This window comes from Hyperoodon ampullatus, assembly GCF_949752795.1.
Source record: "Hyperoodon ampullatus genome assembly, chromosome: 4".
Classification (NCBI taxonomy): Eukaryota; Metazoa; Chordata; class Mammalia; order Artiodactyla; family Ziphiidae; genus Hyperoodon; species Hyperoodon ampullatus.
In genome coordinates, this window is record NC_136917.1 from 22,056,201 (window position 1) to 22,075,466 (window position 19,266).

Consider the following 19,266-nt stretch of genomic DNA (forward strand, 5'->3'; position numbering starts at 1 on the left):
TCCAACAGGAAACAGTTCCTATGGGTTTTGGTTTCTAATACCTGCCTACCTAAAGTTAATAATACTTATTACCTGTTCAACAATTACAGAAAAATCTTTTAAAGTTAAGGAAAGTTTGAGGTAAATAAAGAATATTCATTTAAGAATGAAGTAGTCAAGATTTCCTTTTACTCAAAAAAAAACAAAAAACAAAACACAAAAATCACTTCCAAGAGTCAACCTCCATGTACAAAAAGGCAAGATCAATCACATTTATCACTGGACACAAAGGATATTCCAAAGGTCTTTAAAAATGGTAATTAATCTCAAAAAAGGAAAATTAATTTTAGCTTTTATATTTCATTCATTTTCAAACCATATTTGCTTAACAAGATAATTATGCAATTGATACAAAACATACAGCATTTACACTTAACTGTACAAAATAATTTAAGGTTTATAAAAATATTAGAATGTTTAGAGTTGACTGACACAGTCTTAAATAATCTCTTCTAGAGAAGTATAGTAAGACCACTGATTTCCATTTTATTTCTTTTTTAATAAGTCAAAGAAAGGATGCTGCAATGCTTCATCCAAGGTAATTCTTTTCACTGGATCATATTCTAACATTCTTTGAACTAGGTCAAACAGTTTCTCATGTTCTTCATCATGACAGAGCATAAATTCCTGAGGGGAAAAATGACTTTGTTTAAGAAAGACAATAAAAATAGTTAAAACAGTTTTTTTTTTTTTACCTTTAATGGTTTGCAGCGTCTCATAACATATCTACCACCAGAACTACGCTCCTCCCAATCTAGCTGATTATGATGAAAATACTTGTGTTTCCTATAGGAAAGAGAAGTATGGATTAAATTTTAAGAAAAAAAAACCCCAAAACCCACATTCTTACCCTGCCCCAACCAGGGGATTGGGGGAAAAGATGGAACCATAGACATCTCTCTATATATACATAAACATACAATTTCTAAAAATCTCAGCAATAATTATATCGGATACCTTATATGGTATTTTTCCTAATCTTGTACCCTCTGAAGTTTTAGTATCCCACCTAAGTTGTACCATATGTGAAACAATGCCAGCTTCAAAAACAGAGGTTCCTAGATCCATTCCTGTAAATTCTGATTTCACTAGATCTGGAATGGGGCTAGAAATCTTTAACAATTCCCTGGATGACTTCTGCGGTGAAGCTATGTTTTGAAACCACTTATAGTATTCTTGTCCAAAGACGTACATGTGGTTTGCAACAGTCTGGAATTCAAATTTAGATAGGACTCCAAAATCAAGCTCTTTTTACTACTCTATGTATTATTTTTAAATCAACCTAGGAAAACATTTATGCAAAGGTTAACTTGAGTATAAAAACACCACTTTATTTACTGGATCACAAAGTAAATATTGCATTACTTTTCAAAAACTTGACTTCATGAAAAAAAATTCAAAATCTACAGACTTTGGAATAAGCAATAACAACAAAGATGGGTTTTCTATAGTTTGAATATAGGCCACTGCATGTACCCAATAAGGACTTTAATCTAAAAAGCATACCTTGTTTTCTGAATCATGTGTGTTGGTATGGGTCCTAATATACGTTCCATCATTGCCAGGTGTTTTTTACTATGATGAGTCTAAAAAAATAGGAAAAAGAAACTTAGCACTTTCCATTTCCCTACATGCACATAAAAGGAAAACACAAGAGAACAGTGTTTCCGGGACTTCCCTGGTGGTCCAGTGGTAGAGAATACACCTTCCAATGCGGGGGACGTGGGTTCACTCCCTGGTCAGGAAACTAAGATCCCACACGCTGCGGGGCAACTAAGCCTGCCCATCACAACAAGAGAGCCCGCGAGCCACAAACTACAGAGCCCACACACTCTGGAACCCGCACACCACAAGTGGAGAGAGAAAACCCATGTACCGCAATGAGAGAGAAGCCCACGTGCTGGAATGAAGACCCAATGCAACCCAAAAAAAAAGTAAATAAATAAATGTTAAGAAAAAAAAAGGATATAGTGTTTCCATAAAAGGACTAGATTAGACAGCTATACAATTTATATTACACTCTACTTCAAAGATGGAATAAAACTGAATGAGCTACACTGATTGTCTGATTTCTGAAATGAATTGGTAAGGGCTGTATAGCTGATTGAGGAACAACTTTTTAAGTATATTTTACTGAAGTACAGTTGGTTTACAATGTTCGAATAAGTTGTTTAATGTAAAACAGAACAGTTTTTCCTTATTTGTATTACTTGCACTGTTTAACTGAGGGATGACTGGGAAGATTACCAAAAACCTGGCTACTCATTTTATCGGTTGCTTAACTAACCTCCATTACCCAATGGATAGCAACTTTGTAACACTAATCCTAGACAATAAAAATATAGTCCCAATAATTCTTACAACAACCTTGAGCTAGCAATGTGGGAACATAACTTTCAAAGAGGTTAAGATACTAGCTCAAGCTCATACAGCTCATCAATGAGGAAACCTGAGCTGTGAACCCAAGTCAAAACTCATATTCTTAAATTACACAGTAACAGAGCTTTGGCTAAAGTAGAATAAATTGTTAAACTAAATGGTACACTCCTGAGCAGAGGCTGGCAAACTTCTTCTGTAAAGGACCAGATAGTAAATATTTTAGGCTTGGATGGTCACAGATGGTCTCCACCACATATTCTTTTGCATTTTTTAAAGCAGGCATCAGATAGGATATAGTTTGCCAATCCTTGCTCTGAAGAGCAGAGTCTATGTGCAATGCTTTTTAAATCCATTAACTACTGTGCCTAGCACACTGCTTTCAAAATGTTCTTAAGTCATGACAGGAATAAATAATACAAGCTCCATTATCTTCAAAAAGTTCCTTAGTTGAAGACTATTTTGGAGGGTGGAATTAAAATATAAACCACATCTCAAACCAAAGTTAATAATCGACGCTTAAGATCTCAGAATGATTTACAATCAGAAAACCATCTGAAGGATTTTATATGTGTCAGAATGAAGAAAGCATGCACTGTGCTCAACTTTTTCCTTGACCCTATAGCTTACTACCACAAAACCAGACACCACCCCCTAGAAATGTCCGACAGCTATGTTCTAGATATCAAACTTGTCTACAAACTCAGAGTACTTTTAACAGATCTCTACGGAGTAGACAGAAGTTTGGTGAGGTGCCCCATAGCAGTGAACACATATATTCTGCAACAGCCACCTAAGTGACTTATAATTCATCACAGCTTCCTCCCTCCTCATCCTGCATTGCCATAACCACAAAGCAACCTTCACAGTATTAGCCAGGAACTTCCTAACCACCCTCACCCCATCCAACAACACACCTTGATCAAATCACAACCCTCTTAAAGTTCTCCAATGGTTACACCACTTGAAGCTTTCAAGACTATTAGTTTTCCGACATAAGCAAAATTATGAGGAAAACAAGTAGAGACCTAAATAACATTTTCTCCTTTTTGTTCTGCCAAGTAAGCCAATAACTATTATCATTTCATAGAAAAACATTTTAATACCAAAAAAAACAGGAGAGATAATTTCTAAATGAAAGCCAGAACGGCAACCCTACAAAATCATTTTCATTTTAGACCGGTCTACATTTGGAAACCACTGACTCCTAGGATAAAACAAATACCTTTCTATGGCAAACAAGTCCACTATGAATCAGTACTTGCCTACTGACACCATTTTCCTATTTATCCAAGACACTCCGGCAGCACTATTCATCCTTCCTCAACTAGAGTAGCTTCCTTTATGCCTCTTGCATTTATGAATACCATTTCTTCTTGATATGGCCATCACACACTCTAGTTTTCTGACAAACTCTTACTCTTCCTTATAGCTTGGATTAAACTCCCTACTCCTCGGTGATGCCTTCTCTAAGGAAACTTAACTGTTCACCTTTTCTGGGTTCCCTTCTACATTGTTCCATTATAGCAAGTATCACATTGTACTGTACGTTTTCCCATGTCTATCCTGTGTATGTCTTCCTTGAGGAGAGAGATGCTGTCTTTTCATGTTTATACACACAGTGCTTAGAAATGTGCCTAGGGTGTCATACATGCTTAATACAACTTACTGTTTCTGAATTCTTTTAATAAAAGTGCAACATAACCAGAGCTGAATTAAAACTGACCATAGTAAGACTAATGTAAATTTATGAAGAAGCATCACAATAAAATGGATCATATGAAGTCAATATGAACCATGTGTTTAAAAGCTCCACATGCAGAATGAATTATGACCATTCACTGAGAGTATTTCATTCAACTATGGTTTTAGAGAAGGATGACTATTTTGCACATGGAAATTTACATCTTAAGAATAATGACACTATGGCAACTTTCCAATATGGAAACCAAAACTTTAACATGCCTTTAACATTAAAGCTCATTATGAATCAGTAAGTAACATTTACTAAATACATACCTGAAAGACTGTGAAACCAAGGTAATATTCAATAAGAATGCAACCTATGCTCCAAACATCACATGGCTGAGACCAACCTAAAGCTATTTAAAAACAAAACCAAACATTTTATTATGCAACAATTTTTAACTGCCAATACACAATATCTTTTCCTATGTGGGTGCTCTCTTTATATAGCCCATTTAGGAGAATATGATAGTAAATTCAGGGTTTACATTTTTAGTTTTATACCAAACATTATTCAGTATGCTTTCAGAGTCCTCCATATCCTTGTGTCAAATTACAGTATTTTAACCTGGGGGAGGAGGCATTTTATGGAAAGTAAGAGGGGTTAGCAAATATTCCATAGTCTCTGAATTGCTTGTGCAATGAGGAGCACTGTTATACCCACTTAACGGTTGTTCTATGAAATTTTACATTTTATTAGTGCAAACATAGGTCAATAATTATCCTCAGAGTGTAATTACTAACCCCTTATCAATTACCATGAGCTTGATATCTGAGTTTATTTCTTCCATTAAAAGAAATAGTAGTGTCACATAAATTATGTAAGAATTATAATGGATATTATAAGCAGTGTCACCGATAAGCAGAATTATACAGATATTTAAAGTTCACATAGAGAGGTATCTATATATGTACTTTCAGGTTGTCTATACATGATCATATATTTTCTCCTTCAGAATTCTCAATAGTAACATTATTCAGAAAAGAAAAAAACACCTAGCCTTAAGTCTATATCTAGTTAGAAAGGAAAAGAGTAAACCTAAAACCTAAAACCTACAGATGTTTTAAACTTTTAAAGATTAAGTTTTTAATAAAAAAATAATGTCCAAATAAAACCTACTTTAAAAGACATTTCAATTACTTTCAGTAACATTACTGAATTTAAAGACAAAGGAAGAAACAATATATTCAAGGAACTTGACGATGATTTAGCCATTTTTGTTAACCCTCATCGTACTTATCACTTGAACAAAAGGAGAATGGAGCATGGTTTCTACTTACAGTAACACAAACAAAATCTGCAAATGATAGAGCTTGGATCTAAGATGAAAGTTTTCTTTTCCAGCCACTCCTGTCTCCCAGTCCAGCTTTCTCCCAAGTGACTGTAAACTACTTCATTCTCTTATGGCTCAGCTCTCACACTCTTTGGAATTTCACATCATTCACTTTTACCAACTTCTGTTTACTACCAACACCCAACACATGAGACCAACTGCCCTCCTCAGTGGTGGCACCTGACAACATCTTCCTCTTCAACCTAATTCTGCCTTAATCCTCAGGAGTAACACTTCATAAACACACAAAGAACCCTTCTAATCTTCCCATCTGTTCATTTCTTTTCCTCAAGACCAATAACCCCAATTTCAGATTTATATCAACTATCCCCAGCCTGGCCACATATGGGACTGTATTATTACTAAGAATCACTGTATCTTACGCAATGTAGGAGGAGGCCATTAACTAACTGTAAGATACACCACTGTTTTATGAACCAATAACCAAGAAAAAATGCCGTTTTGTCTTATGTTTCCTCACATGTTAAAATGAGGATAAAAATCTTCTTCTTAAAATTGATAAAACACAGCAAGTTATCTCTTTTTAAGCTCTGAAAATACCTCTCTGTCCACAATCTCTTCCCACACTCTTTTCTTTTACCTTCATTGCAGCCTTCAGTCCTCAACCATGAATACACTTTCTAAACTACTGCAACACAGCAGCTTCTTTCAGACCATACTAAGCAGAAATCCTAGTAACATCAATCTCAAAGATGAGCTCCAAACCTGTGCTATCCTATGTGGTAGCCACTAGCCACATGTGGTTATTTAAATCTAAAAGTTTAATTAATTTAAAATTCAGTTCCTCAGTCACACTGGCTATACTGAAAGTACACAGTAGTCTACGTGTGGCTACTAATGGCTACCATGTTGGATAGTGCAGATATACAACATTTCTATCATCATGGAAAGTTCTACTAGCCAGCACTACATACTATTCTTAATTTCCTGTCCCTTTTACTAATCCTTTACTCTACGTAAACATCATTAGTTTGCTTTCACACTCATATTATCAACTACCAAGTCCTCTTAGATAAAAGGTAAAAAGTGGAAAAGACTGATTCCACAAAGATGTTTTACTATCCAACCTCGGTTGAAACTTACTTTTGGCAAAGTAATATGCTTATACCATTTAACTATCTCCCAATATCACCTGATCTGAATTTTTCCCACTGTCTCCAAGCCCCCAAATCCATCTCTGACTTCCTTGCTCTATCAACATGACTCGGTCTCGAACTTTTAAATTTTGAGGCATAAGATGCGCTCTCCCTCACTGAGTTCCCTTTTATTAATATTGAAAAACCCTGCACCTTAACTAATTTCCCATGTCAAAGATGATCAAAGAAGCTCTCCTCTTAGACTAGCCCCTCTTTCTTCTCCTCTTAACCTCCATCCACCCTACATCTAGACGTCTGCCAGCCAAATCTTTAGCATTTTCACCAGCACCATGCTTTGTGATGAGACGAAAAGAGGTGCCCACATCGCTTCAAAATCACACTGCTGTCATGTACTTAGCCAATACAGCTTGTTCTCTTATGATCTTGTAAGACTGACTTGCTCAAAAATAACCACCACCTGGAATATCTTCACAGATGATATCACATTTTTCCCACTCAGGAAAAATATTTATAGCAATGTCCAGACAGCTTTTATGAAAACAGAAAACATTTTCTGTACACTGCTAAGAAAATTACAGCTATCCCCCAACTACCTGCCCCCCAATAAAAGCTATAGAGAACAAAAAATCTCTTTTTCAATTAAAATATCAGGAAGTCTGGTATCTACTAACCCAAAATGACCTCTGGAGCTCTGTAATGCCGTGTAGATACCAAAGTGCTATGATGTTCATCATCGTATGTTGCACTTCCTAAGTCAACAATTTTGATATCTGTGTTTTTCAGTGTGCGTTCATCACATTTCTAGAGATACAGTTAAGTAAACACAAAGATCAATAAAGATATGAAATATTTTATAGCACTATCCAAAAGGCTTGCACATGAATTCTCTTTTTGATTTTCAAAATAACCCCATGAGAAAGGCAAAGGATTACCCTTTTTGGGTTAAACGTCAGGATATATAATAAGCCTCAAAGGTAAAATTCCTCATCCAAGGATCACCAAGCTAAATTAATTTTAAAGACAACTACCAAAATTCAAACAAGTGTAACTTACAATTTTTGAATTATACTTGACTACATAGTCAGACTCCACAAATAAAATATTTTCAGGCTTCAGATCTGTATGGGTTAATTTATTATGATGCAAAACTACAAAAGAACCGAAAGACATTATTAGTTTCACTTACAAATTTAATCTGTACCGGGGGAAAGGAGAATTAGTAGTAGAGGTAGGGATCAAAAGTGGTTTCATCTTTACTTGCAACGTGCATTTTTAGTGACAATGGTTTGATATGTTGCTTGTCCAATAAAACCTTTAATTTACTGGTATTTAAAAATTTAACAAGTACACTTACAATTTATTGACTGACAGATCTGATATGCCATTTGCCTGATATGGTCAATTTGAAATGGCAGAAAGCTATTTTCTTTAATGAAATCATAGGTACTAAGTCCCAGGAGTTCGAACACAATACAAATATGACCATGATGATCAAACCATTCTAGCATCTGGACACATCGGCTAAAACAGATCAGAATAAAAATAATTCAGTTCACAGAATTCTGATTATTTCATGTAACATAAGGGATCACAGTTCCAAGTTTATTACTTACAAGACATTATTGGGATCAGTACTATTTAAATGCTCTAATACTTCGATTTCTGAATGAGCTGCTTCATGATATCGTCCCATATTTTTTATGATTTTCACTGCTACATGTACACCACCCCTTAAAAACAAAATGAAAATGGTAAATGTACAGAAGGGCGTTGAAGACATGTAACCTCTAAAGCAGCTGTCCCCAACCTTTTTGGCACCAGGGACCGTTTTCATGGAAGACAATTTTTCCATGGTTGGGGGGAGGGTGTGATGGTTCAGGTGGTAATGCAAGCTATGGGGAGCAGCAGATGAAGTTTCACTCGCTCTCCCACTGCTCACCTCCTGCTGTTAGGCCCAGTTCCTACCAGTCCACGGCCCAGGGGTTGGGGACCCCTGCTCTAAAGCATCATCTTGTTAAGTACCAATCACTCTACGCTATTTTCCTAAAATAATCTTTCAGGGTATATTATAGCAGATCTATAAACATTTTTTCAAAACATTTTGACAAAATATACATTATACAGAGTGATGATTTCTCTTAATACTTATGAACGTTAATGTTTGTTTCCAAAAGTTTAAATTTACCTAGATTTTATAAGTAGTTTTTTTTAAAAAAGGATAAAAATATAAACCTTGAACATACTACTGCTGAAAACATTCACTCATTCACCAGGCTAGACCGACTGTGCCAGATGTTGCATTGGAATCACTGTTAAAAAGAGTTTGTCCCATGTACCTCACAGTCTAATGGAAAAGACAGACACTTGAACAACTTATCATAAGGTTAGAAGTGCCTGGTATAAGGAATAGAGAGAAGAAAGAACCTAACCATCAGAGTTAGGGGAGTTCAGACTTCTTCAGAGAAGAAAGACAACTATCAGTTTGTTAGATAATTCTGGCAAAGGAGACACCATCAATAAGTCATCAAGCCAAAAAAAATGTTTAGTGCATTCACTGATGCGAATAGGTATAAATAGCAACAATGTAGGGCAGCGTGTTTTAGACCGGGGCATCTGTAGTACTTCCTAAAAAGTACAGAGGGAATTCCCTGGTGGTCCAGTGGTTTACGACATGAGCTTTCACTGCCGTGGGCCCAGGTTCAATCCCTGGGCGGGGAGCTGAGATCCCGCAAGCCACGTGGCACGGCCAAAAAAAAAAGCCGTAAATGATTCTGAGGAAGAGGATTTCCAAAACTTCAGCTTCCTTCTGTCCTCTTTTCTAAACCTGATCTTCTTGAATACAAGCCAGCAGTCAACCCTGCATTTTTCACTATGGCCTTCCCACATTACAAAAGAGAACCCCATGCACGTGAAATTAATATGGCAAGTATTGTGCCCTAGGCTGCTTATAAAAAAATCTTTGAGGCAAAAATTTTTCTAGTAGCTGGATAGCAAACCTATTCTGAACTCATTTCTTTTGACAAGGTCCCAATGAAGTTGTGGGCTGATATATAATCATCAAAATAAATTTTTAATGATTTATCTCCCTATGATGTATAGCATATATCTCAAGACTTAAAAGAATTACTATAAAACTGCTGTGACAAAACTTCTACTAGTCTCATCTATTTCATCATATGGACAAGTTTTCTAACTGCTAATAAGCTATAAAAATGAACAGTGCTAATAGGTATAAAAATGAAAAATGGATAATGGTGTTAGCTAATGCTACTATAGGAATCATATTGCAGTATATAAATGTCTCAAACCAACGTTATACACCTTAAACTTACAAGCTTTCATATTACTTGTCAATTAAAAAAAAAAGAAAAATGGAAACTTAATGCTAAAACAGAAAGATTTATCTATGGACACATGAACTCATTTTTTAAAGGCCCCAACCATCTCAATAAAACATATATTTTCAATTACATTGTATGTTTTAGATCTAATAAGTATCAAAATTTGTAACAGATTTGTACTTGATCAATTGAATACTGTTCATTGGAATATCTCAAATACTCAAGTCTTGGAACATCAAGAAATTTTTAAAAGACCTAAATGGGACAACTAGTGAAATGTGAATCAGGTTGTAGATAAGCTGGCAAAACTTGAAAATATATATAACATGTAAAAATAGAGAATGATTAAACACTGTAAAATGTTAACATTTGTGGAATCTGGGTGAAGAATAGATGGGAATTCTTAGCAACTTTCCTAAGTCAAAGTATTTCAAAATATCTTAACATTTTACTGTATGTTCACATTTTTGTCATAGAGAGGAAAGGGTGATAATAAAAGACATTTACAATGATATTCTTTATGAAGAGTGAAGTAAAAGTTACGTTCAAGATAAAGCATTTCTAAGTATTCAAGAAAAGTTTGTTCATGGATGACAGGAGGTATCAAGCTGTTGTATTTAGATTCCCCCAAACATATTTAGAAAGAGAAATATGTTTTTTTTAAAAGAATCAGCATTTACAATAAGCTGGAAATTACATCCTCAACTATTTTATGATGAAAAGTTTAGATGTCAATTTAGAAATGTGCAGTTTCCACTAAACTGTTTTAAGACGTTCACTTACAAAAAAACTTGCAACCACAGAATAGAGATCCTAGAGGAAAACATGAAAATGAAGCAGAGAGGGTCAAATAACAAAAAGTTTAGTATAACTCATTAAAGAATCTGGACTTTATTCTGTAGGCTTCAAGTAATATAATTTATTTATAGTTTGAGAAGCTAATCCTAACGTGCAAATATTATCCTTTGGAAATAAAAGTTTTTGAACCAAGAAAATTAGACATGCTAATTTATTGTCTCTGCAATTCAAAAGTAGGGTAAAGCACTCCAAATCTCTTATAGAAAGCTAAGGACCTAAGTTCTGGGAAAGTCTTCACTTGAACACTGACATTAGTTTCAAAGAACTCCATCTGATAAAAATTTTCAGCATTCTTGGTCAAAATCCATACTTATGGTAAATAAATCATACACAGTTCAAGAACTTTTGAATACTTATACCTCCCAGGAAAACACATAGCTACCACTTAAATTCCATTTCATCTAAATTATGGATCCTTCTCCACCAAAAATATCAGAATGTTCAAAAAAGAAAAACAACAAACTTACATGCCATGATCAATGCACTCTACAACTCTGCCAAAGGTCCCTTCTCCCAAAGTGTTCACAATTTCATCTAAAGTGAGGGGGGAGAAAGAAGTGTAAGTACATGAGTACAAATTATCAGTTATTCAAATAATGAATGCTTAAGTGTGGAATTTTTTCAAATGCTCTCTATTAAAGCATAATTAAGGTTCCAGCACTCAAATTATTTTATTTTCAGCTGCTACAAAAATAATTTAGATAGAGCTATCTTTCTTGCTCTAATCTCAAATTCCACTGATTATTTTGGAACTTTAGAGTAGAAATATTTAAACTCTATAGAAAAGAAGAAATACAAAAGAACAAACAAACCCACAAAAAACAAAACAAAAAAGCAATGAAGAGTTCTTTAGCCCCCCACTGACAAACTATTCTTAAAAAGATTATTCTGTCTGCAAAGTTTAAAAAGTGTTGAAAAATATTCTATACATCTTGCTTTTAGAACGTCTCCACTTTGACAGATAAGGTGACCCTCTTCATCATCTTCTATACTCCTGGATCTTTTCCTTCGGTGGCTCTTCTGGAATGGCAAGTGGGCAGCACCAAGATCGTCCAGCCAATCAATATAGCAGAGTGAATTCAGGGCAGAATACGCAATTCATTCAGCGGCGAGATATTCAGGCATTCAGATAAGCACCAGGCCACGAACAGTTGGCAGGAGCAATTTCAAATTCAGTCCCCAGAAATTCACAGGACACAGTTTATGTTACAGAAGAAAAACATGGCAAGATTTTCAGATAAGTTACTTAAAGTGGCAATAGAAAAAACAACACAATTGTCTCTAAAATACTGACTTAATTGAAGTCTGAAATTTAAAGAATGCAATGTCATGATCTATTAATCTCGTTATAAAATAGCCTATGCAGTGAGTTGAGATGTCTAGTTTGTCAGGAAAATGTTTTAAAATGTCAAGATTAGTTCAAATTGATACTTAGCAATATTTTTAAACATACTTGATTAAAATAAAAGGGGAAAATAAAGGCTAATGTCAATGTTCGATGTAATCAATGATAGTTCTACTGAAGAAAACTTGGGGAGGAAAATAATAATTCATAGTTTACTGCAAACAAGTGAAGATTCATGAGTGTAAAAAAAAAAGGGCAGGCTTTCTGGACAATAATTTCCCCTTCAGCACCCACTTTCAGAACTCCAATGGAACTAATTGCAGATTGTGCTATACACAGGGTAAGTATCCGCCAGTGCAACTTTCTACATTTGTCTCCAAGTACTGGGAAAGGGCTTTCTTTTAAAGTAAAAAATCTTTAAGATGAAAGAAAAGATGGGTGCTTCATCTTTTCATATGATTATGTTATAAAAGATAAAAATATTTTTAACATTAAAATCAAGAACCTCATGATCTGGTCTGCAGAAAATGAGTAAATGTGGGCAAATGGGGACTAACTAATAAATGCAGATTAGTGGTAAGAATTTGGAAGTTTCCTTTAAGGATTCAAGTAATATAAACACAATTATATTCATATAGTATTATAAACTTTTTCAAACTTATTGGCTCAGTAAGAGCTTTTACACACAAATAAGTATCCACCCAAAATAAACACAAAATCAATCATACCGAAAGTGGCTGATTACTTGAACAGTGTCTATTACGCTTCCTTTTAGGACTGCTTCTCCAGCTTCGGACTGAAGATTTACTGCAGTGGATTCGATAACTGCTTTCAATGTCTCTGTGATAACGTCTAGGAACATATCTTTTGCAGTAGTCATTTCTGTATTCATCAATGTTAGGAACATATCTTTTGCAGTAGTCATTTCTGTATTCATCCATGTTAGGAACATATCTTTTGCAGTAGTCATTTGTGTATTCATCAATGTTAGGAACATATCTTTTGCAGTAGTCATTTCTGTAGTCATCCATGTTAGGAACATATCTTTTGCAGTAGTCATTTCTGTAGTCATCAATGTTACGAACATATCTTTTGCAGTAGTCATTTCTGTATTCATCAATGTTAGGAACATATCTTTTGCAGTAGTCATTTCTGTATTCAGCAATGTTAGGAACATATCTTTTGCAGTAGTCATTTCTGTATTCATCCATGTTAGGAACATATCTTTTGCAGTAGTCATTTCTGTATTCATCAATGTTAGGAACATATCTTTTGCAGTAGTCATTTCTGTATTCATCAATGTTAGGAACATATCTTTTGCAGTAGTCATTTCTGTATTCAGCAATGTATCTCCGGTCCCAATAATATCTCTCATTAAAGAACCTTGCTCCTAAATAATGACTGCAAACACATTAAAGGATTTAAAATTACTCTCTTCATTCTAGAACGTTTTAACGTTTAACCACATTTTAACGTGGTTAAAATAAAACATTCTCTCAAGAATTCCTGGTTTAAACAGCTAACTCAATAAAAGAAAAAAATACAAATTGATGAATTAGAATTTATATTTAACTTACAAAACTTAAATAATTTTACTTTAACCAACAAGCAAATGGGTACATATATCTCTATTAATATATACTGCTATGAAGGAACAAACCTTGGGTCAAATCATTCAACATATTCAGGGTTTACTTGATTAAGTGTCCCTTTACCTTCTGGTGAAAGTTAAGACCAAAAATTCACAAAACTGCTCTTCTGAAATTCATCCATCTTATGATATATGCATCTGTAACTAAGCTCTCTTCCTTTTTGCAGAGCCACACACAACATGAGGCAGGCAAAACAGGATTCCTTTCCTTCTTAATGTAAGTTAGGTATCTCTGGCACACAGAGTTCTTTCACGAAAGGTGTATTAGAGCTAAAAGGAATCTTAAATATATTTCAGGCCTTTCATTTTACAGATGACTACACTGAGATCCCTAGAAGGAAAACGATTTGCCATGGTTGTAGAGCACATTCTAAATCCTATTGTATGTGCCAGTATTATTACACACACCACCTATTCCATCTCCTCTCCTCTATTTCGAGCTTCCTGTATCTTTCTGAGAAATAGAAAGCACAGCTTTTGAAGACTGCTTCATGTGCCAAAAATATCTAAAATATATCCCCCTCAAATGAGAAAAGGTTCTTGTAATTGCTTGCTTAGGATTTCCCAACCCGCTACTTCCCTTTGCATTTTGAATTTCCTGTCACTCCTGCTTGTGAAATAAACAAGAATTCAGGGAAAACAACATCATCTGGTGCCATAGTGCTTAACTTCTTTTTTTTTAATTATTTTTATTTTTTTTTGCGATACGCAGGCCTCTCACTTTTGTGGCCTCTCCCGTTGTGGAGCACAGGCTCCGGATGCGCAGGCCCAGCAGCCATGCTCATGGGCCTAGCCACTCCGCAGCATGTGGGATCCTCCTGGACCGGGGCACAAATCCACGTCCCCTGCATCAGCAGGCGGACTATCAACCACTGTGCCACCAGGTAAGCCCCATAGTGCTTAACTGCTGAATCTACAGATCCCTTTGAAAATCTAATTGAGAGGTATGGACCCTCTCCCCTAAGAAACGAACAAATGCGTAAACAAAACTTGGCAAGGAATTTCAGAGATCATGGACCTCAGGAAGTCAATGGATTCCAGTTAAGCAGCCTTGATTTGATGGAAAGAAAAAGACAGAGTCAATTGGCCCAGTTTCCCGTCCCCCTCTCTACCTGGAATGAGTATCCTTTTCAACAGTGTGAAGCTTCAAGAGGGATGCACGTGGAGCACTGAGGGAGAGAGGGGACACCTGCCCAGTCAGACACACCAGCTAAAATAATCCTGACAAGCAATGGAGTGACAGATGTTAACTAGACTGCCCTCACTAACCTCGTTCTTTTTCCCAGAATATGTTGTCATTCTTTTTCGCAGGAGGCTGGTTTATGCAAAAATAAAGGAGAAGCATCTCTAAAACTGCTACTCAACAGGGCTGGCATCAAATCCAGGCTGGGGAGATGCAGAAACACCCTTTCCCCAGTGTCAGCCTTAAGTTCTAGCCATTGGAGAAACAACTCAGGATATTAGGGTCTAAATCTGGGTCTAAGTCAGGGATCTGATCAGTTGCTTGGAACCGTTAAGGGAGAGATGTACAATACGTCAAACTAGAAATTACCATACTCTAAAGGGCATCTGTTTAATTCTGTAAGGCATCCTTCCCATAAAAGTCTAAAATGTATCGGAAAACTCTAACACTAATAATCCTTAGCTGGACTAGTGCATGAAATTAGAGCTGCTGATAATCCATAAATAATCTATAGAATAACAAACATGGAGTGAAGTAATACTATGAGGATAAACTAAAAAGATGAGGACCTCTTCAACCTACAACAACCAAGGCTTAGAGATTATATAAACAAAGTCTACAGAATTATAAAGGCTATATGGACAGAGTGAACAGGATGAACAGACTGATTGAATTTCTAAAAATATTCACTGAATGTCCAGTGAATATTTCACTGTAGTTCTTTAAAAAAGCCAAGACTAATGAGGCTATGGGCTTTCGTTTTTATTTCCACACAGGTCCTGTGGAAGATAAAAAATACATAAGGCAAAATCCCTGCCAACAAATAACTGTTCAATTTGAGATTACTCACACAAAAATAAAACAAAACTCAACAATGCAGGAAATGGCAAAAGCCTGGATATGAGTGCTTAGGAGAGAAAACACAAAATGCTTAAAATGGTCAGGGAAGATTTCATGAAATAGAAGGGAAGAGTTGCATCTTATAGGGACATCAGGATTTGGACAAAGTAGGAAGTAGAAGAAATGCCAGGAAAGAAAAATGGCATATTACCATCTTACATTTATAGAGTACTTTTAGCCAGAATGGTTTAGAGATGAGTTTGTCTACATGTTACTTAGGAAATAGTAAGTAGACAATTTCAGCAAGAGCAATTTTCACATAGGGGAACATAGGCAAATAAATAAGCTGGGAACAGATCATCCAAAATCTTGCATGCCGGGCTAAAGGGCTTGAAACAGTGTTTCTCAAAGGGTGGTCTGTTTATTAACAATATCGAAATACTGAATTTTTAAAAATGAAGATCCCTGGACCCCAGGTCAGACTCACTGAATAATCTGGTAATATGCATTTTAAACATACCTCCAAAGTGATTCTATTCACACTAAAGTTTGAGAATCACTGGTTTAAGGCTTGATACTCTAAATGTCTTGTTACAACAAGACATTTAAGGATATAAAATGTGTACACAGTGTTCACAGCCACATCAGTCTTCCTGTGTAGAATTAATTGATTAAGCCTGTAGGAAGGGAGCAATTCACAGGCTACTTACAAATCAGAAAGAAGAGACACTCTGAAATATATAGGAAAAAAGGTAAGATAATTGATATACAATAAGAGCACTGATAAATCATAAGAAAAATATACTTTAATACAAAAAAATAGGCTAAGAATACAAAAATAATGTTCACAATCAACTAGACTTCAATTAAAAAATATTCAAGTGTTCAATAAGCACATGACAGAGGACAAATTCAGCAGAAATTTAAACATTCAAATGAAAAGAAAACACTATTCTTGACATTTCAAAATAGGCAAGACTGGTGACAGCATGTCGTAGGGAGTGTAACTTGGTACAAACTTTCTAGAAAAATATGTGGAAAAATATGTGAATATGTAGCAAGAGCCTTATAAGAGTTCACACCCTTTCACTTGAAACTGTCCCTTCTTAGAACCTATTTTCAGGAAATATTCAGAGGCAAAGATTTGTATACAAAGATATTTTTCAGAAGAAATAATAAGAAATATCTTTACATCCAAATGGGGGACTAGCATCCTACCAAGAGTACCTTCTTTATATGCTTCTGTATTTTTCATTTTTTTCCAATAATTTTACAAAAAACACTCTTATAAAGTTTGAATCTTGAAAAAGACTATTAGATTACTCCAGATTACAGAGAGCAATTACCACCAGACATCTCTGGTGCCAAAATCAAAGAAGAAACTATTGGCCTAGTGGTTATTGCACTGACTCAGTATCATCTTTATGTGGTTAATTATGAATATGAATAACTGTTCATCATTCATATCACTTCCTTTCAACACATACAATGCATAATAAATCCATGAATGGTTAGTACTATATATTAAGCCTTACAGAGTATTTTGTAGTTATCTTAATATAGGGTACAGATATTCTTGTATAATACATTAATTAGCTCAGGTCATTGAAATCCTGGCATAGATTCTCCCTCTTCCCTCCATATGGTAGTGTGTGAAGAATGATTAGTCCGCACTGATTAACAAGCTCACTGTTCTACAGAACAAGTCTGTTTTGGCATGGAGAAGGAAAAAAAATGACATACTGTTTTTTAAAGTAACCCCAGTTGGCTAATTTAGAAAGCAATCTGGCAAACAGTCCCAGTGGAACATCTGCACAAAACAAGGAGAAAACATAGAACCAACAAAAACAAATGAGAAAGGGAAATTAACGGAGGACAGAATGAAAGAAACTCTATTCACCTAGGCTTTGTTTAATCATTTAGGAACTTGAAAAATTCCTTCAATTCTATATAAACATAGTACCTCCAAATTTTACACTGGTAAGAATACAACAGAACAGGACACATGCCATTGGAAATTTTTATTGAGGCCCTTCTTACAACAGCCAAGCTTCAAAAAATCCCAAACGTATCCACTGGCCTTATCTACAAATATAACCTGTAGAATACAGTATAAGCAACTAATCCCCAACACACTTTAGCATTCTCACACACCACATGCTATTTTTCTCATCTGGATGAACGCTTCCCCACCCTTCATTAGCTCTCATTTGTGGAACCCTAAATAAGTGCCCCAATGTACAGCTCTCCCTACTACATACAAGTTAAAGGCACTCACTGGTCCTTTAATCACTTACTTAACTTTCGTGTGTCTCATTTCCCACAACTATATTACTGGCAGCTGGGACTCAATCAACTGTCTCCTACAGCTCCCAAATGGACACAGATATGTGAGAGTAGGAACTCTGTTCTATTCACACCAGTATCTAGCATATAATAGGCACTCAGTAAATATTTTCTGAATGAGTATTTGTTGACTGATTTATAAAACAATCTGACAGATGAAAGCTATATAAGCTAATGACAAGTCATTACAACTATTAGTGTTAAAATGGTACTAGTTCAAGCGTAATTTACCAATAAGATTCTTTAAGCTGGTGATGTGGTTTACAATGTTTGTTCTCTTGTGTACTACTGTGGGATCTCCTCTTCCATTTGTGACTTCCACTGTAGCTTTCATGTCCCCAGCTTTCTCTGTTATCCCAGTCAGGGCAGTGAGTTCTTTTGGAATGCCTCATCTGTTAATGGAAATGAAAAGTGAGTTGTGGAATTTACAGACGGTTGTATTTAGTAAATAAAATATTTCACATTAATATTAATCAAATAGAAAAACCCCAGCACATGGGGTCATAAAGGTTCTAAAATCTTCGTATGTAAAGGTTCCTAAAATCTTCGTAGGTAATGGTAATGGTTGGTAGGGATAGTGCACGGAGGCACTATCCCACTGGTATGTCAGATGATTCTAAGTGACATACACACCTACTACTAAATGATAACACTGTGAGACCTTAATACATTTTCTTTCCATTCTTCTGGATAAATTCTCAGCTTGGTGCATATCTTCAACTAACACTAGCTAACTGCCATTTTTAAAAAAAGAGTCAGGATTCAGGCTTACAGCCTTCAGTAGACAACAATATCTAGCTAGAAATTAATAACTTTTCTGGTTTTATTTTTATCATTACCTTCTTTCTGTGGTAAATTATTAGTAATTTCTTAAGTTATTGATATAATCAAATTATTAAGTTATTGATGTTAACTTTAAATGTGAACTAATTTAAAACAAATATCACAAGTGTCATGCAGCTTTGTTGAAATACTGTGATACAAATAACTGAAGTCAGAGAAACACTTAGGGATAGAATATAGGAGATGACTGTTTATTTTCAGATCATCCTGCAACCATTCTTAAAATTAAACATATTTGTTGTAGAT

At 35.3% G+C, this 19,266-nt stretch overlaps 1 protein-coding gene across 4 annotated transcripts; it reads right to left on the reverse strand.

Annotated features, from left to right (window-relative positions):
• Window positions 1–525: 525 nt before the first annotated feature.
• Window positions 526–18,569, reverse strand: LOC307052576 (dual specificity protein kinase CLK4-like; the record flags this gene model as incomplete). 4 transcript variants are annotated; one of them, XM_079703561.1, is made up of 14 exons in its annotated part: window positions 526–666; window positions 735–825; window positions 1,546–1,625; window positions 4,435–4,517; window positions 7,285–7,414; window positions 7,667–7,761; window positions 7,968–8,134; window positions 8,227–8,343; window positions 11,280–11,346; window positions 11,742–11,832; window positions 12,886–13,053; window positions 13,504–13,558; window positions 17,575–17,641; window positions 18,409–18,520. In XM_079703561.1, 14 exons carry the CDS (start codon window positions 18,509–18,511, stop codon window positions 526–528), a joined length of 1,455 nt encoding a protein of 484 aa, XP_079559687.1. The 4 variants fall into 4 exon arrangements, with proteins under 4 accessions (XP_079559687.1, XP_079559684.1, XP_079559686.1 ...); XM_079703558.1 differs by having other exon boundaries at window positions 12,886–13,021; window positions 13,472–13,558; window positions 18,409–18,511; XM_079703560.1 differs by lacking the exon at window positions 17,575–17,641 and having other exon boundaries at window positions 18,409–18,569.
• Between the last annotated feature and the right edge of the window lie 697 nt (window positions 18,570–19,266).